Consider the following 26,361-nt stretch of genomic DNA (forward strand, 5'->3'; position numbering starts at 1 on the left):
ACTGAGTTGTGAAAAGTAGGTATGGTGTTTCAATAAAGAAAACCATACTGAGTTGTGAAAAGTGGGTATGGTATTTCCGTGAAGAAAACCATACTGAGTTATAGCATTGTGAAATATTCAAGCAAATCGTGGTGCCGGGCAAACAATGTACTCAAATCCGTAAGACGATCCTTAATTTGACAAGTATTTGTAGTGCAATTGAAGTTAAATGTTGGAAAATAAGTTGACATCTGATATTGAGCTTGATTGACTAAATTCATTATTTGAGATTGTGGTTGGCAGGAAATGTTGCATTATATATATTGTGAAGAATTATAAAAGCATGTTAATAATTTGAAAATTTTAATTTGGATGAAATTTTATAACTCGATTCAATACGTTTACAAATGTATGTGTTCTGGTAATGCCTCGTACCCTATTCCGGTGTCGAATACAGGTAAGGGGTGTTACACGTGACCTACCTAGCTCTTCAATGTTTTCGGCGATTTGTTGCATAGTTTATGTCTAAGATTAAGATCGTGTTTTGCCGATTTGATTTAGTTTTTGCGTTTTCTTTGTCTGAAATTATGACTAGCGAAGCTTCATCTTCTTTTTCTTTAAGATGTAATTCCCTTTGATTGAACTTGCATTTCCTACCCATCTTGAGATGTCTGGGTTAACCTCATAAAGTTCTATTTTCAGTTAGCCCTTGATTATTGCCTTTACAATTGCTCGTGTCGCTTTCTGTTTTAACTATAATTAACTAGCAAACTTGCATGATTTTTTGTTGAAGTACCATTCATTTGGCTATGCTTTTGATTTTTGAACCTTCATAAATGATACGAGTTTATAAATAATATATTTGCCATTGTTCCCTTTTATGAATCTTGAAGAAAGTATTTGGTTGATTTAGGAAGATGTATTCAGTGTTCTCCAAGTTTGTAGCACCTAGTACGTTAGTTTCTGATAGGTAGGATAAAATAATGCATGACTTGAAAGCAATCTCCTAGTCGGGTTTATCAATTCTTAAATATATTTATCAATGTATATTGGTGGTTATGGTAGTATTTTTGTGCCCCCTGATGCTTATTAACTTGCTTAACATTTAATCTTAGTAGTAACGGTTAAAGCTTGTTTGATGTGGAGATGTTGAAATATCTTATATCTACCTTATTGGTTGGAAACTTTTTCATATTATGCTTGGCTGCATTTAGATTTGTCATTTTATTTGTGGTAGTTTACTTCCTTGCTAGAATTGGGTTGTGTGGTATCTGGCTGCAGGTGCTGGAAGAACATGAACAACTTGGTTCTATCCCTTGCTCCTAAATTTACCAAATTGCTAACTCTCGTACTACGCTAAGAAAATTCGCAGCTTGAGGACACTGCTGTTGAGACGATTGCAAAATTCTGTCATGATCTGCAGGACCTGGACCTCAGCGAAAGTTTCAAGCTTGGTGATCGCTCATTGTATGCTTTGGCCCATGGTTGCCGTAAGCTTACAAAACTTAACATCAGTGGCTACACATCATTCAGTGATGAAGGTCTTAAATATTTGACTAAATTTTGTTGAAAACTAAAAATATTAAATCTCTGTGGATGCGTTAAAGCTGCAACTGACTGCGCATTGCAGGTATGAACAATACTATTATTTACTTGCTAATTAGAAAATTGACTTACTTGAGTCAGAAATATTGGTATAGGCTATTGGACAGAACTGCAATATGTTGCACTCTTTAAATCTGGGATGGTGTGACAACGTTGGTGATCTAGGAGTTACAAGTCTAGCATATGGATGCCCTGATCTCAGATGCCTTAACTTGTGTGGCTGTGTCCGCATAACAGGTATTGCTTTCATTGGGTTCATATTCAGTATTTGCAATGTAGGATGACTTACTGCTTTGACATTGAAATTCAACATATTGTTTCAGTTCCAAATTCCAACACTTTAGCCTAATTTATCCCCCTTTGAAATTTGACATGGCATTTTGCTTCCACGTATATCTAGTGAAGTCTGGCAGCACCTAGTGCTAATAGTTGTCGGTAGACACAATTTAAAATTATGCATTCGTATTCTCAAATGTGATACCATCTATTTATTGACTTTAAATTGGCTTCCCTATAATCCAGTTTAAAACATATATGAAGTTTGCATGAGAGTGGACTATAATATCAAAAAACTTTTACCGTCATTTCTAGCTTCTGAAGCAGGTTGATGTTCAGTCTTTGAATAACTAAGCTTGTTTACCATTTTCACTTTCAAGAACGGAAGGCAAACATTGCATGCTTTGAAGATGAGGACTTATCAACTTTTACATTGTATTGCAGATGATAGCGTGATTGTTTTGGTGAGTGGATGTCTCCATTTGAGGTCGCTTGGTCTATACTATTGCCGGAATATCACAGACAGGGCAATGTACTCACTGGCTCACAGCCGAGTGAAGAACAAGGCTTCAATCTGGTAGCCGATGAAGGGTAGATATGATGAGTAAGGTCTTAAAAGTCTGAATATAAGCTAGTGTACTGCACTGACTCCTTCAGCTGTTCAGGCATTATGTGACACGTTCCCCACTCTTCACACCTGCTCTGGAAGGCATTCCCTCGTCATGAGTGGCTGCTTGAACTTAATGTCCGTGCATTGCGCTTGTGCGGTCCAATCACACCGCACACTAAACAGTATTCTCCATACAACTCATTGAAAGGGGACATTAAATCTAATGTTGATATTGTAAGTAAATGTACTACAAGGTCTTAGAAATTTTCAGGCGTTGTGATCTGGTCTATTGAGTTGTGAATTATGCAGTGTTTCTCTTTCGGAAGCCAAACTCTTCCATTTTCACATTGCTTATGGTCTTAATGTTGAATTTGGGACTTTCTCAATCGTAAATATAAAATTAGTTAAAACACATGATAAATGCATAAACTGCAAATCAATTTCTTTTATTTCTGTTGACGAACACTGATTGAAAATAATGCACTGAAATTTAGATGAAATTGAGCACGAGAATCACAACATTTAAACAAATTTATATGGAATCTTCACTTTATTTAAGTACTAAATAAAATAAAATTTTAAAATAATTTATAACTATTTTATGAAGTATTTATTTTAAAATAATATGAGTTATATATTCAAATACATTTTAAAATAAAATAATATAAATGTGTTAAAAGCATTAATTAAAAATAAAAATAATTTTTATAATAATACAATCGTGTCAATATCTAATTACAAATATTTAATTTTATATTTAAATATTTAAATATATTTTATATATTCTAATTAAATTTTATAAATAATTAATATTAATTACTTAGAAATATTTAAAATTAATCTTATATATTAAAATATTAACAATAAGTTATAATAAATTATTTTTTATATTTTTGCTAAAATATCATAATATTAACTAATTTGAACATTATTTAAATACATATTTGTTACTTTATAATATCATGTCTAAAATGGATATTTTATTCTTCAAAAGCACTTTTTGACAGCAATGTCAAACACTCAAATTTCTCAAAAGCACTTCTCAAAAGTACTTCTCAAAAGCAATAAAGAACTGGCCCTAAACCATATATGTCAAAATCAAACAGAAACAATGTAGTGGTTCAAGGCCGAATAATTAACAAGCACATGTATTCATAATTTTGGCATAGACAAAACAGCAAATCAATTCACGCAGATACATGTATTCAAAATCAAATAGAAAAACTTACCCTACATATACCACATAAATCTAAAATTGTATTTATGATTAAATAGAGATTCGCATGAATACTTAAAAAATATTTTCAAGCCAATAAATCTCAAAAAACATAATCATAATTGTAATAGGCCAATTTTGGCCTAATTTTAAAAATAAAAAATCTATTTTACCTAGCCCAAATAAATTTGGGCTAATCCCAACTACAAGGCCCAATTGACCTAAGGTAACAGAAAACCCAGAAGTTGCTTCTGTTGCAGCAGCTTCAGCACACGTCGCAATAACCGCCTCGCGTCTTCGCTTGCACGTCCACTCGCACAACACCCACGCCTACAGTGAGCCACGAACGACATCAGCAAGGCAGGGAGAAAAAGAAAAACGGGTAAAACAAGTAGAGGGCCATATAAAGGGGATTAATTCTTTGTAAGGGGGGACAGGTTTTTGGTATCGAAAGTTAAAGAAAATAAAAGAAAACAGAAAAGCAAGGCTTTTTGGAAAAAAAATATTGTATGAACATTAATAAGAAAATACAAGAGAAAGAAAAGGATTTTGGGAAGGTAACAGATTTTGTTTTTCTTTCTGTTCTTTTATTGTTTTCATTTGATTTTGTTTTCCTTTGTTTTTGAAAAAATAATAAACGGAGAGGGGAAGGAAAGGAGAACTTACCGTCGTCGGGCGCCCTCGTTCGTCGTTATTTGGTCGGGGTTGGGAGAATGGCAGAGAAAGGGAGGCTGCGGCGCAAATCTTCAAATGGCAGAAGGGAATTGATTTTAGGGTTCTAAAATGGGATTATATAGGGTTCAAAATGGACTATTTTCGCCATTAGTCCTCATGATTTTTGGTGCTTTTAAAATTAACTTATTTATTTGTTCTAAATCTGACTGCACCTTTTATTTTCGTTTCAAATTGGTCCAATAGTGTGCAGCGTTTTAGGGTGGGTTGGAAAATTACTTTTTCGGTCCTTTATCTATTGCACCTGTTTTAATTTACTCCATTTCTTGTTTTTATTTTCAAAATTCGGCATTCAACTTCTGTTTGATATTTTAATTTAGTCCTTAATTTGTTTTTTAGTTTATTTTTATTATGTTATTTTTATTGTTTATTACTGTTAATTATTATATTATTATTGTATGTATATATGTGTGCGCATATAATATATATATATATATTAAATGTTTTAAATATATATGTAGTACGTATTTTGTTATTATTATTATTACAATTTTTTTGTATATAGTTTATATATATATATTATATACATTTGTATTTTATAATTATTTATATTTTCATGTTTTATAATTCATATGTTTATACAATTTTATAATATGTACATATCATAGATTTTATTATTATTTTATTTTTCTTAGCCTTATATACATATGTATGCGTATATACTTTTATAATATATATATGTTTTCTATATTTTATGATCCAAATATTTTATATATATGTATACATAGATATATATTATTCTATACCTTTATAAATATATTTTAAATTTTTTATATACATATGTCCATATTTTTATAATTACTAATATATTATGTTTATACATTATTATGTTTATTATTTTTTAAAATGCATGTACATTGTATTATTGATTCATTTTCGTGATTTTTGTATATATATGCACGAACGTTTTATCATACTTTAAAAGAAAGTATATTTTTGGTTTTGTTAATATAAAAATTGTGTTTTTAAAACATTTTAATATTTGGCAATCATGATTCTCGAGAAAGATCGTGTCCTAACTTACTGGATCGTGATCATTTTTTTTCGATGAATTTAACGAGCTAAGTATTCATTTCACAATAAATTTTCAAATTTCAAATGAAGCTTATTCTCGGGGATTCAAAATGTTGGGTCCTAACTTACTGGTCCTGATATTTTTGACTTCCCGAAATAAGAATTTTCAAGAACAAAAGGCAATATTCGGGTATTTTGAAGATTTAAAAACATTGTGCCCTAACTCACTGGGTGTGGTGTTTTATTTCTTTGAAATAAGAATTGTCTTATTATTCTAATCCATTCATGAAATAAAAAAGTTTCCTTTTAAAATCTTTTCAAATTTTCGACACCAAGGCATTAAAAAAAATCAATTTGGTACCAATTTTGGGCGTTACGAGGGTGCTAATCCTTCCTCGTGCGTAACTGACTCCCGAGCCTATTTTCTCAAATTTCGCAGACCAAAATTATTTTTAAGGTGGGCCGATCACACCTTAAATAAGGATCGGTGGCGACTCCAATTTTATTTTTAAGTCGAAACTAAAATTTTTGTTTTCAAAAAACGGTTTCGACAATAATAGTTGGCATATCCTACAAGTCACACAATAAATCATATCATCATAATTTAACCAAATATTTGAAATCATAAGATGCCAAAACTTATATAATAGAACCAAATTTAAAACCAAATTCTTTAAACATGTATCATGATTGGCATAAATTTGCATCAAAGCACCCAAAAATTGAATATATATTCATAGCATAAAATTAACAACTTCAACGAATACCCATTAAACCAATTTGGCAAAAAAATATATAATTGAATCTATAAAATTTTTCAATGATCTTAGCATCAGTACACACAAAACTTAAAACCATAAATATTTATAGATTCAATTAAAACCAATTCACACATGTAAAATCCTGTAGTATACTCTCAAAAATCGTTTATATGTATATGCATATAATAATAAAAAATGCTACTCACTTATTTTGCATATACAAAATAAATCCAAAACTGCATTTATAATTAAATAGATTCGTATGAAAAATCCATTACATATTCTCAAACATAAAATTCCTAAAATGAATATATATATATATATATATATATGAATTAATTCCAAATACTCAAAAAAATAGCTAAATTCATCTTTAAAATATTGTATCCATATATATTTTAAAAATGAAAGAATAAGAAATCAAAACAATGTCACTGCCCCAATAAGAGTTCAACGTGGATCCAACTTTCATTCTTTCCTTTAAAAAAATAGAAAGCCACGATTTCAATCAACACAAACCTTCTTTATCAATTATCATTGTAATGGACATCAAAATCATACAAATATCATTAATTTTCTATTCAATTTGGAATTCAACAATCAAACTGAAGCCATCATTGCTATATATAATTGGAGAATAAATTAAAAATAAAATTATATATTTATAAAACCATAAAATCAAAACCTAAAAGAGTTTATCAAGAATCATAAAGATTCAACATAGTATATAATCGAAAAATTAAATCTATAAAATTTGAAAAACGAATCAATCCAAAAATAATAGAGAATCAATTCGTTTTCAATGATTCAACATGACGAGGCTCATATGCCACTTGTTAGAACCGTAAAATAATATCTGATATAAAACTTAATAAACTAGAAACCAGTATTTGTCATGTCAAATCATCAAGAATAATTCAATAGCAAAACTAGATGTGGAAACGTACATGAATTCATCGATTTTTTAAAGTCTACGAATCTTACGGTTTTAATATTCCAAATTAGCACATAAGTAATCTAGAGAATGTGACTCTCTCTTTTCTAAAGATATCTTATGTGTAATTTGGGGACCATAACCCTAATACATAACTTAGACATATCAACCCTAATTTCTAATCAGCCCATCATCAATTAGAAATTAGTTACTAGAGTATTTACACATATTTGACCCATACTTTATTTAATAATTAAAGTCCAATAAACCTTAACCAAATTAGATCACTTTTAATTTGAGCTAACCTATAATGATAACGTGTAATTACCCTTATTATACATGAATCCTAAAATTAACATGAAAGATACATAGACTATATTTGAAAAATATTCAGTCAAATATTTGCTAGATTACAAGAGATATTTCATCTTTTCAAATTGATATCAAGTATATTAAAGGTGAATACAACACTTTATTGGATTTTCAAGATGGAATGGAAACAATATCAAAACAAATCATAAATATTCCCCTAGGTCCTAGAAAAAGTTTGGCCTATTGTTTTTTTAACTTAATTTCTTCCTATGACCTCCTCCTCCACTAGCAGCCTACAATCTTAAGAAATTAAACACCATAATATACCCTCAATTAGTCATCACAATATAATTCCATTTTCCAATTTATTCATTAATTAAAATTTCTAGGACTTAATTCATAATGGTACGAGTGTGGATTAAGAATATAATGATTTTATAAGCAAAAGATTCTAGAGAAGGAACATGATGGAACTTGGGTGATAAAAAAATGATTTTTTTTCTTTTAAAAAATAATTAGGAAATCCTCACGGTAACTATTAGAGCCGACGAAATTAGTAATATTATTCGTGAACGTATTGAGCAATATAATAGAAAAGTAAAGATTGTAAATACTGATACCATACTTCAAGTGCGCGACGACATTACTCGTATTCATGGTCTTGATGAAGTAATGGTAGGTGAATTAGTAGAATTTGAAGAGGTTACTATAGGCATTACCCTAAAATTGGAATCAAATAATGTTGGCGTTGCATTAATGGGTGACGATTTGATGATACAAGAGGGAAGTCCTGTAAAAGTAACAGGAAAAATTGCTCAGATACCAGTGAGTGAGGCTTATTTGGGTGTGTTATAAATGAACTGGCTAAGCCTATTGATGGTTGGGGTGAAATTTCAACTTCTAAATCTCAGTTAATTGAATCTCCTGCCTCAGGTATTATTTCGAGAGGTTCTGTTTATGAGCATATTCAAACAGGACTTATCGCTATTGATTCGATGATACTTTCAATAAATCCAATATAAGAACATTTGAACATATAAAACCATGGACTATTAACTTCGGTTTTATCTTTACATTCTAATCCCAAAACATACAATTTTGTTTATTATAAAAATGCTTTCCATAAAGTTCTACTTGGACCGAATTTATGACGCAAACATTCTTCACTTCAAAATATCTCATAGTGGTTTTGGTTAGTGCTAAAGCTACCAATCAAGTGCCAAACAGCAGAATCTAAGAGGACTACTATGAAATATTTAAAAGGAAGACTTCACGACACGTGCACAAACCCACTACAATTGCTTTTACTTTAAAGATAAATGGTTAAATTTTACTTCTAATCCCTCTACTCTAATCGTATTTGAGATTTAATCCTTATCTACAAACTACATATAAAAAGCACACCCACTATTCTTTTCTTTTTTCTTTTTATCCTTCAAAGATAAATAATGAAATTTTAGTTTTAATCCCTTTATTATAATCATATTTAGAATTTAACCTTTGCATATTAATTTTATTTAATTTGGTCTTTTACTTTTACAATCTATATAACTAGGAAGGACTTTAGGGATGTCCTTTTCTGACACGTGTATGATTTACATTATAAGAAAATGTTCAATTTCGGTTTACTCTCGTTATTGTACTTGAATTTGGGATTTAATTTTGATATAACTTAGTCCAATGTTATTAGTTAATCCAAATAGCTAAAATATCATTAACATTTCGATTGAACTATCACGTAGTTATATATAATTTGAATACTCTAACGGTCTTAGAGCTTGACACATCTTTTGAATTTGCTTGGATTTTTAAAAAATAAGAGAATGGTCAAATTTCAATTTTGTCTTTTAATATGCTGAAACTTGGATTGAATCCATGTACTTTAATTTTGACATAATTTGGTCCTTTACTTTTAATGTTATTAATTAGTCTAAATAATTAATATTTTTAACTATTTCAATTACAATGTTGACATAATCTTTCTTAAGAGCACTATTCCAAATATATATATTATCATAACTAGTTCGAATGGGTGTTTCTAAGAAAGAAAATTCACATCAATATTTTCAACTAATTTTTGTTACATCACTACTAGGTCTTTTTTTTCCTTTCTAATTTCAAAAAGTAATCAAGTGAAATTTAATAGAAAAATTTAACAATGGTAACATTTGAACTGCATTTTAAATTGAAAAGTATAGGAAATAAATTCACGAAAATAAAAGTAAGGACATTAAATTTAAAATGTACGAAGTGTATAAGTACTTAGAACATTTAACCTTTAAATTTTTACTTTATAATTTGACATAGATAAATAATTACCCAATTCTAAGCATGGTAACATACTAATAAAATAGAATTATAATGCAAGAGTAATAGATCATGAAAGGTAAACTACCTAGCTAGTCACCCAACTTTTAGGACGATTTCATTTTGAAAATTCTTGCAATTTCGTCACTCAACTTTTAGGGAACTTTCATTTTAGCCACCCAACCATTAAATTACTAACGACAGTTAACTTGTACACGCCACATCATGTTCACACTATTTTTTGGTCACCCAACTTCTAAGTTGCTTTCATTTTGGTCATCCAAAAAATATCCTTTTTTTAATATTGATCAGGATAAAAAAAACATTAAGGATTAAAGTAATGCTTGAAACTAAAATAATGCTTTAAAAACTGTCAAATTGTACTTGTTTACCCCTTTGTCAAAAGTTCTAATTTTTTTCAATATTGAATTTTAAATTTCAAAATATCAAAAAGTAATTAAATAAGTTATTAAAAAATTTATTCATTGATAGTGTCAACCGATTTGTTATTATAATATTGGAATTAATTAAATTAATTAATTCAATCTCCTTCTAAATCTTAAAATTCTATTTTATGTTTCCAAATTAAAATAAAATCAAATAAATCTTCTTTAATAATTGTACATGAAACCCAAATTTCTTTTGATTATATAATCTCAAGTCTTTCATGCTAAGCTAAAAGCAAAGTAAAATCATTACAATTAATTAAATTAATTAATTTTATCTTCCATGCCAAACAAAACCCAAAAATTTTTCATCACTTCTTTACCCAAAGGAAGAACAAGCAATTAATTTAATTGATTGCAATGATTTTTTTTTTTTTTGCTTTTAGCTTAGTGTGAAAGATTCGAGATTAGGGGTGAGCAAAATTTGATTCGATTTGAAAAAAAAACATTAAATTTCGAGTTAATAGAATTGAGTTCTTCGAGTTATCCAAGTCAACTCGAATAAATAATTTGAGTTTCGAGTTTGAGTGGAGTTGAAGTTTATAACTCGAATAATTTGAATAATAGATTGGTGTAAATACCTCTTTGGTCCCTGTCTAATTTAAAAATGAGCAAATTGGTCTCTCTCTCCAAAAGATTACAAAAAATTCAAAATAATTTTTAAAGTTCAATATATTTATAAAATTCCAAAATTTTAATTTTAAAAAATTAAAAATTATAAAGAATATAAAAGAAAGTTAAAAATTGAAAATTTTCTAAATTAATAATTTTGGTACCTAAATAAGTTAATTAATGATTCAAGTTTATCATGCTAAAGTATCTTTTTTTTATTATTTTGCTTTTAAAAGTTTTCGAATATATATGCTTTCAAATTTATGTGCTCTAATATATAATTATTTATCTTTGTAACAAGACTTTAATTTGACATGTTTAATTTTTTAATTTAACTCGAGCAGTTTCACTCGATTCGACTCAACTCAATTAAAAAAAATTCAAATCGAGTTTGGATGATAAAATATGATTTGTCAATTAACTCGAAAATTTTTCACTCAATTCGATTGTACGCTCACCCCTATTCAAGATTATATAATCAAAATTTAAATTTCACAAACAGTTATTAAATATGAGTTATCGAGTTGATTTCATTAAGAATAATATGGAAACATAAAATAAAATTTTAAAATTTAGTATGAGATTAATTTAATTAATTTCAATATTACAATAACAAATCGGTTAACATTATCAAGGGATAAAATTTTTCAACAATTTATTTAATTTTTTATATTTTGAATTTTTAAATTTAAATATATAAAAAGAATTTTCAGCAATATGATAAGCAAGTACAATTTGACAATTTTTTAATATATTATTTTAGTTTCTATCTTTTTCACTTTAATCCTTAAAATTTTTACCCCAATCAATATTTTAAAGAAGATTTTTTTAGATGACTAAAATGAAAACGACTTAGAAGTTGAGTGGCCAAAATGAAAGTGTGAACATAATCGACATATATAGTTAACATGGTTAAAAATATAACACATTGAGTGACTAAAATAAAAATATCCTAAAATTAAATGATGAAGCTGTAAAAATTTTATTTTATCACCCAAAATGAAAATGCCTTATCCTAAAAAATAAAATAAAAGAAAACCCAAAAGAACTTAAAACCGTAAATTAAAGAAACTTTAATCACGTGAGTCTAGTAATTTCTCAATTTCTTTGTTTCATTGATTTAAGTGGGACTATGCTTAGTTTGATTCCAACGTGCCAAAACCTAAAAGGTCTGTTTTCATTTTTCTAAAACAATTTATCTTTTTTATCTCAAAATATTATTAGAGAGGAATCCACTTTTTCATAATTTTCTATAATTAATATTTTATAAATTCAACTATTAAATTTATCGATATAATTATATTTGTGATGCATAAAATTTCAAACCGATCGATATCTCCGTCATATCAATCTAAAAAATGTATATATTAATATTCATTCAACAGTTGAAAGTTTTGTATATATAAAACAAATAGTTTGGAATTTTTAATTTGCGTCAAATTTGGCATGCATGATTTATATTAATAAAGCAAGAAATATGAGAGTAAGTTACAAAATGGTGTAAACCACTTTAAATTTGCACCGATGTAAATAGATTTCTCTTATATTATTATATAAATTTTGAAACCTGTGATTTGTAAAAGAGAATATAATAGGTAAAAACGAAAGGGAGTATTTGCTTGGCAAACTAAAACTATGGTTAAAATGAAGCTTGGAACTATGGCCACAGTTTCAATCACGAAACAAAAAGTGCGAAAACAATAAAAGGAACACTGAGATTGTTTATGCGGTTCAACATCAGTCTACGTCTATAGGGCCTTGCCCAGGATAATGGTTCACTATCTTTTTCACTGTACAACCAATGACTTAAGTCCTAACACTAGTCTAACATTCACTAATTTAGCGACCTCACCGTTGTACAAAAACTAGATCACCATCCCTCTAAGCTTTCGTCCCGAAAGCTTAGTTTTGCAACTCAAGATACTTACTTGATTGTTTACAAAAATAATGCACACACATGTTCCTAACTTGAACATATTTGTGCTCTATCCAAAGTCTCGGTTACCCTTAACCTAGGCAAAACTTAAGTTTATATACTAATTAAGTTGTGTTTACATAAGAATTACAATCTAATCACTTCTCTATAAAGAAGGCTAAAGATCAACATAACTGCATAAGATAATACTTCCATAAGAGTTTTGGTTTAATCCAATGTCTTCAAATATAAAAAGTGACTTTACTTGTTCCGCAAGTAACCGATATTAATTCGCAAGAAGCCAATCTTCAAGTCTTCAATTTCAACTCAATTAGCCTTCATATTTTGAGCTTTGCTCATCCAACCATCTTCAAAATAAATAGCACAAACTTTAAAATAGACAAGTAGAGCAATGTAATAGTGTTTGAAATTGTGGTCAGTATTTCAATCATACAAACAACCATAGAAACAAATTTACCTCACAATGTGTCAACAATATTGATTGGGATTAAATTTTAAAAAAAATAGGGGGTGTGTGTGCAATAATTGGATGTAAGAAATAGCAACGTGAAAACATAAAAAAAAAAGGATAATAATAATAATAATAATACTAATAATAAAGCACATTACGTGGGCTTTATTGCAGTGTCTCATTATAAAAACCAACTCCACCTGTATACAATATGTTTGTACTCACACAAACACAGAAAGAGAGAGAAGGAGATGGAGACGATGAAAGGGGAAGTGGTACTGAACATCCCGTCGGAGAAAGCTTGGGAAATGTACAGAAACAATGAAATCCTTAGCAAAATCAATCCTGATTTGCTTTCTGCCGCTGAATACATTCAAGGTGATGGTGCCCCTGGCAGCTTGAGGCTTTTCAAGCTTGGTCCTGGTTCGTAGCCCTCCTTTTACTTACTTACACACATGTCTCTCTTACCTTTTAATTTACTTGAATTTATCGAGCAAAAGGGATTTAAATAGTTGTCCTGACATGATTTATCATCATATATATTACTTTTTTCATTTTTTTAATCATACTATTTATCTTAATTGATTGCGATGTTGATGGTGGTTTTTTTAGATTAATTTTGGGATGATTGTTTAGTTTTGATTAAGACTCCATCTGGTTAATTATTTAGTACCACTAGTTTTAGCATTTTCTATGATTCCAACCCAAATTGAAGGGCGGGTCGTATAATTGGACTGTGAGGCCAATATTATAATATTGTTGTAGATTAATATGGAGATGTGGACTATAATGTTTCTAACATAAAAGCTTTAGATGCTAGATCATTTAGTGTGGGTTTGGATAAGTAGTGGGGTATACTGCGGTGTGTTTAGCTTATTTTTTGTATCATATTACAGTATTATTACAATATCTAATTTTATTGTCACCGTTATTTTTACACTAACTGCAAGTAAACGTACCGCCCATCCAAACCCATTATGGGATTGGACTTAAAAGTTTGTGAGTGAATTAATGTTCCAAAATCTTTAAGATCATCATCCTACATGACGCAATCATAGTAAACGATTGAAAACAAAGTGAGTCAAAAGTCTTAGTAAAATACATGTTTTTTTCATTACAAGTCAAGTCATAATTACATGCAGCTATAAGGAATTATGTGAAAGAATCCGTGGAGAAGATAGAAAAGGTGGAAACGGGAAGGTCGGTGACATATGAAGTGATAGGAGGGGATTTGAAGGAGATGTATGATCCTTACAGAGTCACTTTCTCATTCATTCCTATTGAAGGAGATAACAACGTTAACAAATGCATTGCTGAATGGAAGGCTGAGTTCAAGGTGTCCGCACCGGCCACTCCGCCACCTGAAAAGGCCAAGGATGCTGCTCTCCGGTTCCTCAAGTCCTTTGATAACTTTCAGCTAAGCTACTAGCAGATCATACATGCACGTCATATCATTGTCTATATATTATGTTCACTATAATTATTATGACTCTTTTGGAATGAAATTAGACGTGAAACTGTATTCCATATTAAATAAATTGAAAACAAAAACGTGTGGTTTGTTTGTAATCTCATATCATATCTGTTTTTTTTTATACAATGCTTAAAATTATTTATATCCCCTCTCCAATCCATAAATAGGAGGATAATGCGCTTTATCGCAGTCAAATCCATGTCCTCCTGCATTGACAATAATATACATACCAATCAAGCTTAAAACTCAATCGACTGTAATAAAATTTTAATTGGTTTAGAATAATAATATGTTAAATCAAATAAAAAGAATTAATTAATCAAATTTAATATAAAGTGTGATGGGTTGATCGCACATATGGACTTCACCCTCAGAATCTCGTCAAGCAGTAACAACTAACACTAAGATCTAGTCAATGCCAATACTTGTCAGGCTCCGTGAACATATGTATAATTAGCACGTAGTGCTCTTTTAGTTTACCTCGTCAAGAACAGGCGTTGGGCCTTGTCTTGCATGTTTCACACATCCCTATCCCACCATTGCCTACCTAGAAAATTACTGTCTCCCAAATGATCCATCATGATAAGACTTGTACCATACATGTGTCAAAGTCTCAAGTTTGAGAGAGGGTCACCTTCACCTATCCCTCCGCAAACCTACTTCAATCAGATGCATCCCAACCTCTCATGACTCCCCGCACATCATGGTGTAAACTGTCACTTAACCTCCAATCTACTTTTGTTGAAATTTGGACAAAATCACACAATAGACAGAGAAAATTAATAGACTTCAAATTTTATATTAGTTATGATTCAACTGTTGAAGAGAGACTAAAATCAACTATTAACTAAACACCAATGATAAGATAAAATGATCATTTTTTGATATAAATTCAAGAATAGGGATAAAGTTAATACGAAATGAATCCATCCCAAACAAACGTCTAACAAAAGTTTTAACCACCCCTCCATTCTTTACTTCAAATCACAAATATTGATTGTCTTACAATTGTAGTGATTACATAGTAACCTAATCCAATCTCAGTGTTTCTCTTTATTCCATTTGACTTATTTTATCCTTTTAGAGGTGAGTGGGTAGAATAAAGGTCTCACTTGAGGGGTAATTATTATTAATAATAATTTTCCTTTCTCATCACGTTTTCATTTTATATAAAATATTACTAATAACTGATAAGAAGAAGTGGGTATCTTTCATTACCATTCATTGTGCCTTCATTGCTACTTCTTCTTTATTAAACAAAGAGGGAATGGTATAAAAAGCTTCTTCCATTTTGTAAAGCAAACCAATCGTGGAATGGGATATAAATTAATTAATGAAAGAAAACCAGAAAGGTGTTGTGTTTGTTGTTAACCACAACAATCTAACATCAAAGTCAAATTGGAATTTATTTATGAAAAGACCGCAGGAATTTCACTCTTAATGCGAAACCACATAAAGCACTTCATAAACATGTATTTCTTTATTCATCCAACTTAGGGATGGAAGTTTAGAATTTGGTGTTGGAGTATAAATAAATTTTATTTTTTTAAGCTAAGAGATATTGTATTAAATTAAATAAATAATTTCCTGGAAGGGTTAAAATATTAAATTTATCTGTTTATAATTAAAAGGATTAGAAGTGAAATTATCAAAGTAAATACATTTTTTTCTTTTGGTAGCAATAATTTAACAAGTGTTCGAATATAATGGTAAGACACATTACATTTTTAAGGGAAGAACGTAGTTATGAACTTTGGAGATGATATTATTGGGAGGGGCAGCTACGATCCTCAAACATAAACAGTGAAACGGGCACGTAAAAAATCAAAACGGAACAATTATAATAATTGTTTGATTCGTCTATTGTATAAAATTACTATTTTACCCTCGTACATAACTATTAAAAAAGTTGAAAATATGTCATAAGAAAAACTTATTTTTACCTATTATCCCTTAATTGTATTTTGTAAAACTAAAGTTGAGAATATTAAAAATATTTTTTTAGATAATAATAAAAAAATAAGTAAAACACCAAATTGAGCGGAATGAGATGTCATAAAAATTGGAATAAAGTGACTGTAGAGGTGAATCTGGCATCATTCGTCACTACCATCTCTAATTAAGCCTATTTGATGGCTTTTTAAATACCAAATTTAGCCCATCATTAAATCGAAGTACACGAAAGAAGAAAATAAAAAGGAGCAAAAATTAGACAATCCGATGTAAATCATTACGTAATAGAAAACGTTGAAAGGCAAAAAGAAAAAGAAAAAAATACAGTCCGTAGAATATAATAGAATCTTAAACTCAAACTCATACACGCATATAACTTTTAAATTACTACTTAAATATAATTTATAAATTAATCTGGAAATTTTAAAATTATAATAACACTCTTAATCAATAAACTAAATACTTTGATTCATTATGTTTTATGTATAATAGGAATGGTGGTGGGTGTTAGCAACATATGTAATCTATTGTAATGAACATATAAAAAGATTATAACCTTTTGAGAGTTGAGGTATGATGGTGGATATATCAATACATATCGATGAAATGAACAGTTATTAACTTTTTTTTCAGAGTATTAGTATATTCAACCTGAATGTGTATCCAAATTCGTGATACTCATGGCACTAGATTCATTTCTCTTTCCTTCATTTTCATCTTTGATATTTATTTTTGAGAATGTTTTTGGTGGCTTCAAACTTCTTAAACCTCCTGAATTGCTTCTTAAAGGTTTTATTAAAGGTCTAGGTAAGCAAAACAAATTGTTCTTGAAGCTCTTCAATTGAAATGAAGATCGAAGTGGCCAACCGTAAAATTTTGATATAAAACTTAAAACCATAAATCAAGATCTGTCATGTCAAATTATTAATAATAAAACACAAAATTAGATGCAAAAGCATACCTGAATCCATTGATATCATGAAATTTGGAAATCTTGTGGTTTTGATTTTCCAAATTAATACACTCGTATTTTAGAGAAAGTGACTCTCTCTAAACTCCACTTTCTTATTTTAAGTTTTTTTTTTTTTGAAGATGAGATGTTAGAAAAGTTACTATATGCAATTTGGGATCATAACCCTAGTGTGTAACTTTTCTACATTAATCTTAATTTCTAATCAGCCCATCATCAATTGGAAATTAGTTGCTAGGTTATCTACATGTATTACTTTATTTAATAATTGAAGCCCCATAAACTTTAGCTAAATTAGATCACTTTTAATTTGAACTAATATTTTGTGATAGTAAATAATAGCATGTAATTATTCTTATTATATATATGATGTCTATATTTTTTTTCCAACGGTCACTTCATGTGTGACTTGTAATGTGATACTCCTTTCACCTTTAATTTTGCTCCGTTGACTTTTCTAACTATCTTAGAGCTGGAGTATTCTTCTCCAAGAAAAAATGTTTGATTAGATAAATTACAGAGGATAATATAGATTTCACTCATGGTTTCTGAATGTTGTATTTTTAGAGTTTTGAATTTGGTGGTTAACATTTGCATCTTGAATTGTTTAAGTGTAATAATACATTTATGGGCTGTTTCAAATATGTCTCATACCTCTTTAATAATAGTGCACTTCGAGATCCTCTTAAATTCTTGTTGATCAATACCACAAAAGATAACATAAAATGCTTTTATGGGCTATTTCAAATATGTCTCATACCTCTTTAATTAGTGCACTTCGAGATCCTCTTAAATTCTTGTTGATCAATGCCACAAAAAATATCATAAAATGCTTTAAAGTTGGCATTAGCAAATCTCTCTTTGTCATTGGTCCATTCAAACTTAGGGCCAGTTCTTTTGGGCGTTTGAAAAGCACTTTTACATATAAAAGTGCTTTTGGGTGAAAAGTAATGAAGAACACACTTCATTTCGTAGCAAATTTCTAACTTCTTTGAAGTGCTTTTGGCCAGATAAAAAAGCAGAAATTTTTAGCTTTTTCAGCCAAAAAGTGCTTTTGGGCTGCTTTTTTACCTTTTTAGCCACACACACAACATTGGTTCTTTGCTCTCATCTCTTCTCCCATCGCTGGTTCTTTGTTCCTCTACTTATTCTTTGTTCCTCTGCTGGTGTTGGTTCTTTGTTCCTCTGCTGGTTATTTGTTCCTCTGCTGGTGCTGGTTCTTTGTTCTTCTGCTGCTTCTTTGTTCCTCTTCTCCACCACCGGTGAGTTTATCTTTTTTTTCGTCTGGGTAACTCCATTTTTTTTCAGATTTCTTTTACTGCTGGTGATGTCTTGGAAAATTAGTACACCAAATTATCCGTTGATTTGCTTCCTTGATCTCTAGGTTTAATTCATAGGATGAGTTTTGTTGCCTGAACTTTTAGCTACCTCTTGAGAAAAAGGTGAAGAATGAAAACGTTCAACCAGTCAATTGCAAGACAAAATATTAATTAACCGGTATTTTTACAAATTCACTGAAGACAAACATATTCACAAACTTAAAAGAAAAACATATAATGCAAAAGCTGGATTTGAGGGGATGTTTTAAAAGTCAAATCCACTTCAAGGTCGGCTTATCATAGAGATAAGTTGATAAGTTGGCTTGCTAGGTGGAAAGTTATAAATGGTTTTAAATTGATAATGCATGGATAGAAACAATGTGGTAAGAATCTAAGCAAGGTGGTAGCTTGCTGAAAGTATGGCAGTAAGGTTAAGCCTCTAAGTCGGTTTATATAGCCTATATACATACACGTTTAGATGTGTGGTGTGTATAAGTGAGCAAAGAAAAAAGAAGTATAAGTTAGAAATAGATATTGAGTGTTGAGAAGCATAAGAAATATTAGGCGTGAGAGTGAAAACTAGCAGCAGCTAGGAATTGTGAAAATACAAAATATCAGTTTTGGATTAAATAGCGATGTGAAGAGCAACAAGAATGGAAAAAAAATACTTACCTTTTTCTGCATATATTCTATTTCAGCAAACAACAGCTCATTCTGGTAGAGTTTAGAGGGGAATAAATTAAAGGATAAGGAAAATTTTCAGAAACATTTGGAAAAAAAATTGAGTACTAATTGAAAAAGCTAAATCGAACACATTAGAAAATTTTCAGAAACATTTGGAAAACAAATTGAGTACTAATTGCAAGCTAATAATAGAACATTTAAATCATCATCCCAAATTTAGCCCCATTTTTCTTCTACTTTCTCTTTTTTCAGTCTATAACAACATTATTTATACTATGAAAAGGAATAAGTCGAAATTTCAATCTTTTAGTGTTACATGAATATATAGATGATAGATATTTCAATCATTGCTCCAACATTATGGTTTGTTTTTGTTTTATATCATCCATAGGAAAAAAAAGAGACTATAATTATCACACAATTGAATAACCAAAATCCTATATATCTCTTAAAATGAACGAAAAAACACTATAAATTGAAACAAAATTTTTAAAAATAAAAAGAAATTCAAGCGAAAACCTTTTAGCTGCTTAGGAAATATCAGAAACTTTACTTGTTCAATATACCATTTAACTAGCTTAACTCCAAAGTTTTCTAGAGCTCAAATAAATCAAAGATGTTGTCATTGTTTTTCAAGCTTCCAACTTTCCCGACGATTTTCTCAGCAACCAATCAAGAAAAACCAGAAGAAAAAACAAAGTAAAATAGACTCACCGTCTCCTTTGGCCAGAGTCGATCCAGCACAGCCCATTCCACTTTTCTTCGAAAAGCCCAAATTCTCACAATTTTCAAAACCCAAAAAAGGAATTTTCTTTATGTTTTCGAAACAAATTCTTGTTGATTGAAATTTGATTGAAGTCAAAGTTGGCCTGAGAAGAGAGAAAAGCAGATGAAATGTGTTCCGGTGATAAAGCCTGTGATTTTCCGGTGACTTCAGTTAAATTCTTAAAAGAGAAAAAAAAACACAAGTGACATCAAGGCTTAATATATAGAAAATTTTGTCAGTAGCAATAATAATAATTAATAATCATCTTAAAGGGACTATTTTTAATTACATAAATATTAATTAAAAACTTGTGCCTATAAATGTTCATCAAGAGTAATTTTAGCCCTTAATTCTCGTGATTTTTTTTTCATTTTTTAATGATGGTAATGATAAAGTTATATCATTTTACCATGTTAATCAATTTCTTGGATTACTTCATTATTATCATTGTTACTGTTATTTGTTCACGTATATAGTTAAAATTTTGATACACATGTAAACATATATACTTATGTGACATTTAATTTTCTTGATTGCTTTACTGGCTGAAACGAATCTATTCGTATACACAGTATATGAGTACTTCGGCGGTTGAAGTTAGTGATGAAAAATTAAAAGCAATGTGGGATAAGAGATTGACAGAAATATTTTGTGATATTTGTATTAAAGAGATATTGAAAGGCAATAGGCCTGGTACTCATTTCACAAAAGATGGATGGTTGAAAATAATGACCAACTTTGAGAAAGAAACGGGCAAGGGTTTTTCACAAAGACAACTTAAAAATAGGTGGGATGCCCTAAAAAAAGAATGGAAAGCTTGGAAGAAACTTAAAGGCGAAGATATTGGTTTAGGGTGGAATCCTATAAAAAGAACCGTTGATGCATCGGATGAATGGTAGGAGAGTAGGCTCCAGGTACATTAATAATTCTAAATATTTTTTATTTTTTTCTTATTTATGATGTTATTGATAATTACTGTTATTAAACTATCATTTTATATGTAGGTTGTGCCTGAAGCTAAAAAATTTAGAACGTCGGGCATTGATCTTGAATTCGAAGGGAAGTTGGACCAAATGTTCATGGGGATAGTTGTAACAGGTGATAAAGCATGGGCACCTTCTTCTGGTACACTCCCTAGTGATTTTTTTGAGGATGTTAACAACGAAATACCTCAAGAGAATGAAGAAGAAAATATGAGAAATGATGTTCACATTTTAAATGATGTTCAAATTGATGGAAACAGTCAAAAAAGAAAAAAAAAACCCTGAGATGTCAAGTTCACATTTTAAAACTGGAAGAAAGAAATCCTCAAAGCAAATTGGAGGGGCTGCAAGATTGTCCAGTCAAATAGAAAAATTTTGCAATGTAGCTAACAATATGAGTCAAGCCACATCTAGTTTGACTCCTGTTATGGATCCATATGGTATTCCACAAGCAGTCAAAATGCTTGATAGCATGTCGGAAGAAGTTCCAGAAGCTAGTCCGCTATACTTTTTCGCACTTAGATTATTGCTCAATAAGGACAAGCGAATTATGTTTTTATCAATTAATCCCAAGATTAGAGCTTTGTGGCTTAAGACGGAAATTGAGGATAGTTGAAAATTTTCTGATCTTTTAGGGTTCAAAGATATCTATTATGTGACTAAACAACAATGCTAAACTAGTTTTATCAATAGTTATTTATGTTTGGTTTTTGGATATTGAATTTATGTTCTACTTATTTATGTGTAATCTAGTTTTATTAAAAGTTGTTTATGTTTGGTCTTTAGATATTGAATTTATATTCTACTTATTTTTTATTAAATTAGTTTTATCAATAGTTGTTTATATGTGATTTTGTATATAAAATTTATTCACAAGTGATGAGTATAGTTGAGGATTATAGCGGTGATGAAAGTGACGATGAAAGGGAAAAGAAATAGATTTTACAACGCATGGAATGTTTTAACCGATTATTTGTTGTTGCATCTTCTTCCGTACAATTATATTACGAGAAGTATATATTGAGGCAACCATGCATGGATTCAAAACAGTCAGATGAGACATGGATCCGAGAAATCCTTGACGGTCACGAATTACGTTGTACGATTAATTTTAGGATGTCTAAAATGGTATTCACAAGTTTGCTGAGAGTTTTGGAGATAAGATAAAACTTGCAAACTTCAAGAAACATATCTTCTACTGAAGTGTTGGGAATTTTTTTATACATCTTGGGCACCGGTGCAAAAGTTTCCCAATGTCGAGAAAGATTTCAAAGGTCTGGATCAACAATTAGTCGATACTTTGCAGTTGTGCTTGAGAAAGTTTCAAGGATGGCCACTGATCTAATTGCACTCGAAGATCCTTTTTTTAGCTCAATACCTGAACAAATACGTAATGATTCTAGATATATACTGTATTTTAAGGTTAAAATTTAATTTTATATTATTATATTTTAATATATTTATCAATACTAAAAATATGCACGAGATTAATATGATTATTTGTTCAGGATTGCATAGGTGCAATTGATGGTACTCACATTGCAGCTATTCTCCCACCAAATGAACAAATTCCCTATATTGGAAGAAAAGGTACCCCGACTCAAAATGTTATGGCAATATGTGATTTTAATATGTGTTTCACATTTGTCATGGCTGGATGGGAAGGATCGGCACATGACACTAGAATATTTCTTGATGCAATTCGAGATCCAAAATACAAATTTCCGCACCCTCCAAATGGTTAGATATTTTATTTATATGTGATTTTTAAATAATAAAGTATAAGTTCTTTAATGGATTATTTTTATTAAAAAAATTCTTGAATTAATTGTTTGTTATATTATGACTTGTAGGAAAATATTATCTTGTTGATTCTGGATATCCTCAAATGAAAGGTTATCTTGGACCATATAGAGGTCAGCGATATCATTTACCTGACTTCCATAGAGGTATACTGATATCTGGTAAAGAAAATATATTCAATCATTCACATTCATCATTACGTAGTGTGATTGAACGAACTTTTGGTGTTTTGAAAAAAAAATGGGACATTTTAAGGGATATGACAAGTTATAGTTTTGAAAAGCAAACGATGATCTTTGTTGCTACAATGACGATACACAATTTTATCTGAAAACATGTCGGTCGAAATGATGCAGATTTTATGGAATACGAAGATATTAACTCGGCATATGAGATTAATATTGATTCAGAGAATGCGCATGGTCGAGAAAGTGATGATGACGACGACGACGATGATAGTGATGATGACGGTGAATCAAACAATTTAAATGGTTTTGAAATGGAATTAACAAGAGATGGTATAGCTTCTAGTTTAATGAATTCACTTTAAATTGTAAATGCTATTGTAAAATTTTTAGTATTTATATTTGATATATAAATATTATCCCTTTTTAAAACTTCAATCCAAATATATGTAATATTTTAATTTGTTAGGTTTATGTTTTCTATGTTATGTTAATATCTAATATGAGTTATATATTCAAAATACATTTTAAAATAAAATAATACAAATGTGTTAAAAGCATTAATTAAAAATAAAAATAATTTTTATAATAATACAATTGTGTCAATATCTAAGTACAAATATTTAATTATTATATTTAAATATTTAAATATAGTTTATATATTCTAATAAAATTTAATAAATAATTAATATTAATTACTTAGAAATATTTAAAATTAATATTATATATTAAAATATTAACAATAAGTTATAATAAATTGTTTTTTATATTTTTGCTAAAATATCATAATATTAACTAATTTGAACATTATTTAAATACATATTTGTTACTTTATAATATCATGTCTAAAATGGATATTTTATTCTTCAAAAACACTTTTTGACAAACACTCAAAATTTTCAAAAGCACTTCTCAAAAGCATTTCTTAAAAGCACTTTTCCACAGCACTTTTCAAAAGAAATGAAGATTTGACCCTTAGACAAAGGTTCGCTAAAAAGTGCTTTTGAACCCAAATGCAAATACACTTTTTCTAATTTTTGCGTTTGGGAAAAGTATTTTTGAAGTCAAACATTTTTAACCCTTAATTATAATTTTATGTAATATTTATATTGGATATAAAATTATTTTTTATTGAAATTTATTCTAAATATATAAATTGTATATATAAATTTGTAATGATTATATTTTAATATTTAAAATATTATTTATATATTCAATTTAAAATTTACAAATAATTAATGCTAATTGCTTAAAAATATTCAAATTTTATATTTTATATTTCAAAATATTAATAACGACTTATAAATAATTTTTATATTTTTATTGAAATTTCTTAATATTAATAAATTTAAGGATTATTTAAATATATTTTTACTTTACTAGGTTATAATTTCATTTATCAAAAAATACTTTTTTTTTACAACAGCACGAAAATTCATACTAAATTGAACAAAAGTTGAAATGGAGAAATGAAAAATGTTGAGACAAAAGGTTTGTCTTTTACTTATCTCTACAATTAATTGAGATGTGAAATATTTATTTCCATTTTAGCATTGCAGATCATTCCCCGCCAAAAGCCCCAAACACCTTGATTGCCAGCCAATGATGGCGCTAAATTTGGGCGCCAATCTCCAAACCATAGCTTTCCCGCTAAATTCACCCGCCACGCTTACCTTAAACTCCCCTCTAAAGCTTCAAATACAAAAGCCCACCACACCTCTCACACACACCATCCGAACCCCCCTTTCTTCGATCTCACTAAACTGTTTGTCGAAATTCCCGAAAGGGTCTCAGACTACTACCAAGCGTCAAACAATGGTGGTTTCTCTCGGTCCTGGCAAGTTCTACGGAAGCAGTCTTCCACGGCCTCGCATCTACACCGACACCAAGTTCAACCCCGAACGCGTGGATCCTCCTGTTCCAGTCCTTGATCCGCTGCTCTCATGGGCCGATGAAGCCCATTGGTCCATGGGTGGTCTCAGTTTCAAGCGCCTCCGTCTCCAAGGTCGCATAGAAGGCAACGTCAAAAGGCTTAAAGCTCAGCGCAAGAAGCTCCTCAAGGACACCCCCGACAGGGGTCTTAACCTTAAGAAAAGCTTAAGGGACGATGAAGATGACGAAGACGTATCTCCCCCTCCTGCTCCCGTGGCGGTTAAAAGGAGGAGGTTCTTGGATCTTAACGATGACGACGACACCGAGAGTGAAAACAAAGGCGATGATGATGAAGAAGTAACGGTGGCGAAGAGAAAAAAGAAGAGGGTATTGAGGAACGGTGCGGTGCGGAAACTGGGCGATGATTTTGAGCGAGTGGCGAAGAATAGCGGCTTGGTGAGCAAAAGAGGGAGGAACTTTAGCGATGGGATAGGTAGCGATGTGAAGAAGATGGTGGAGGAGGTTAACGATGAGCCGGAAAGTGAAGAAGATAAGAAGAAAACAGAGGCGCAGAGTGGGAGAAGTAGGACTTCACCAAGGCTGGCAAGGCGTGGCCGCTACTAAGATTAATGTATGTTTGTTTTTAGTTGGTGTTGCTGTCATTTAGAAGCATTGTTAATCGTAAATACAAACTAGTTGTGGTTTTTAATATCCAAGGAGACACCCCATCAGCTGCATATCTACTTGACAGAATAGTAATTTGGAAATTGGATGTTTCATGTTAGTGAAATAATTTACATTCCCAATAAAATAACAATCTAATCATATTATAATACTTTCGTTCACATTTTAATAAAAATTTCTGCCTCCATTTTTATTTACGAAGTAAAAATAATTAAATAATTGAGAAAATCCTCAACTTCAAAATCTTAAACCTTTAACTTACTTTAATAGTTAATTTTTTTATTTAATCAATTATGCATAAAATTTGGGATAATAAGTGAAAATGTTCAAATGATGATTTAGTCTAGTATAAAGAGTTGGTTAATATGTTGAAAAAGAAATTGATGGGGATTTCGTTACGGGTTCAGTTATTAGTGCCGATTGGAATGCAATATGCGAGCAACTATTAAGAAAGTAGCCGGATCTAGATGAGATGGA

General features: G+C 30.0%; 3 protein-coding genes, 1 long non-coding RNA gene and 2 pseudogenes across 4 annotated transcripts; 5 read left to right on the forward strand and 1 right to left on the reverse strand.

Moving 5' to 3' along the window:
- The first annotated feature begins 896 nt into the window (after positions 1 to 896).
- On the forward strand, positions 897 to 2,945 carry LOC105778736 (F-box protein SKP2A-like; annotated as a pseudogene).
- Positions 2,946 to 3,707: 762 nt separating this feature from the next.
- Positions 3,708 to 4,546, reverse strand: LOC105778737 (uncharacterized). Its single transcript, XR_001128864.2, has 2 exons — positions 4,353 to 4,546; positions 3,708 to 4,016 (listed from the first exon to the last, which is right to left on the reverse strand). It is a non-coding gene; the product is annotated as an uncharacterized LOC105778737 (long non-coding RNA).
- Positions 4,547 to 7,841: 3,295 nt separating this feature from the next.
- On the forward strand, positions 7,842 to 12,452 carry LOC128040403 (ATP synthase subunit alpha, chloroplastic-like; annotated as a pseudogene).
- Positions 12,453 to 13,398: 946 nt separating this feature from the next.
- LOC105780836 (major strawberry allergen Fra a 1-E) lies at positions 13,399 to 14,765 on the forward strand. The gene is made up of 2 exons (XM_012605354.2): positions 13,399 to 13,614; positions 14,334 to 14,765. The coding sequence occupies exons 1-2, from the start codon at positions 13,443 to 13,445 to the stop codon at positions 14,618 to 14,620; spliced, it is 459 nt and encodes a 152-aa protein (XP_012460808.1). The 5' UTR covers positions 13,399 to 13,442; the 3' UTR covers positions 14,621 to 14,765.
- An 8,224-nt stretch (positions 14,766 to 22,989) lies between these two features.
- Positions 22,990 to 23,693, forward strand: LOC128040404 (uncharacterized). The gene is made up of 3 exons (XM_052629143.1): positions 22,990 to 23,080; positions 23,194 to 23,289; positions 23,500 to 23,693. The coding sequence occupies exons 1-3, from the start codon at positions 22,990 to 22,992 to the stop codon at positions 23,691 to 23,693; spliced, it is 381 nt and encodes a 126-aa protein (XP_052485103.1).
- A 1,220-nt stretch (positions 23,694 to 24,913) lies between these two features.
- On the forward strand, positions 24,914 to 25,993 carry LOC105780693 (uncharacterized). Its single transcript, XM_012605172.2, has one exon. The coding sequence runs from the start codon at positions 24,931 to 24,933 to the stop codon at positions 25,822 to 25,824; it is 894 nt and encodes a 297-aa protein (XP_012460626.1). The 5' UTR covers positions 24,914 to 24,930; the 3' UTR covers positions 25,825 to 25,993.
- The last annotated feature ends 368 nt before the right edge of the window (positions 25,994 to 26,361 follow it).

Source organism: Gossypium raimondii, chromosome 4, assembly GCF_025698545.1.
Source record: "Gossypium raimondii isolate GPD5lz chromosome 4, ASM2569854v1, whole genome shotgun sequence".
Classification (NCBI taxonomy): domain Eukaryota; kingdom Viridiplantae; phylum Streptophyta; class Magnoliopsida; order Malvales; family Malvaceae; genus Gossypium; species Gossypium raimondii.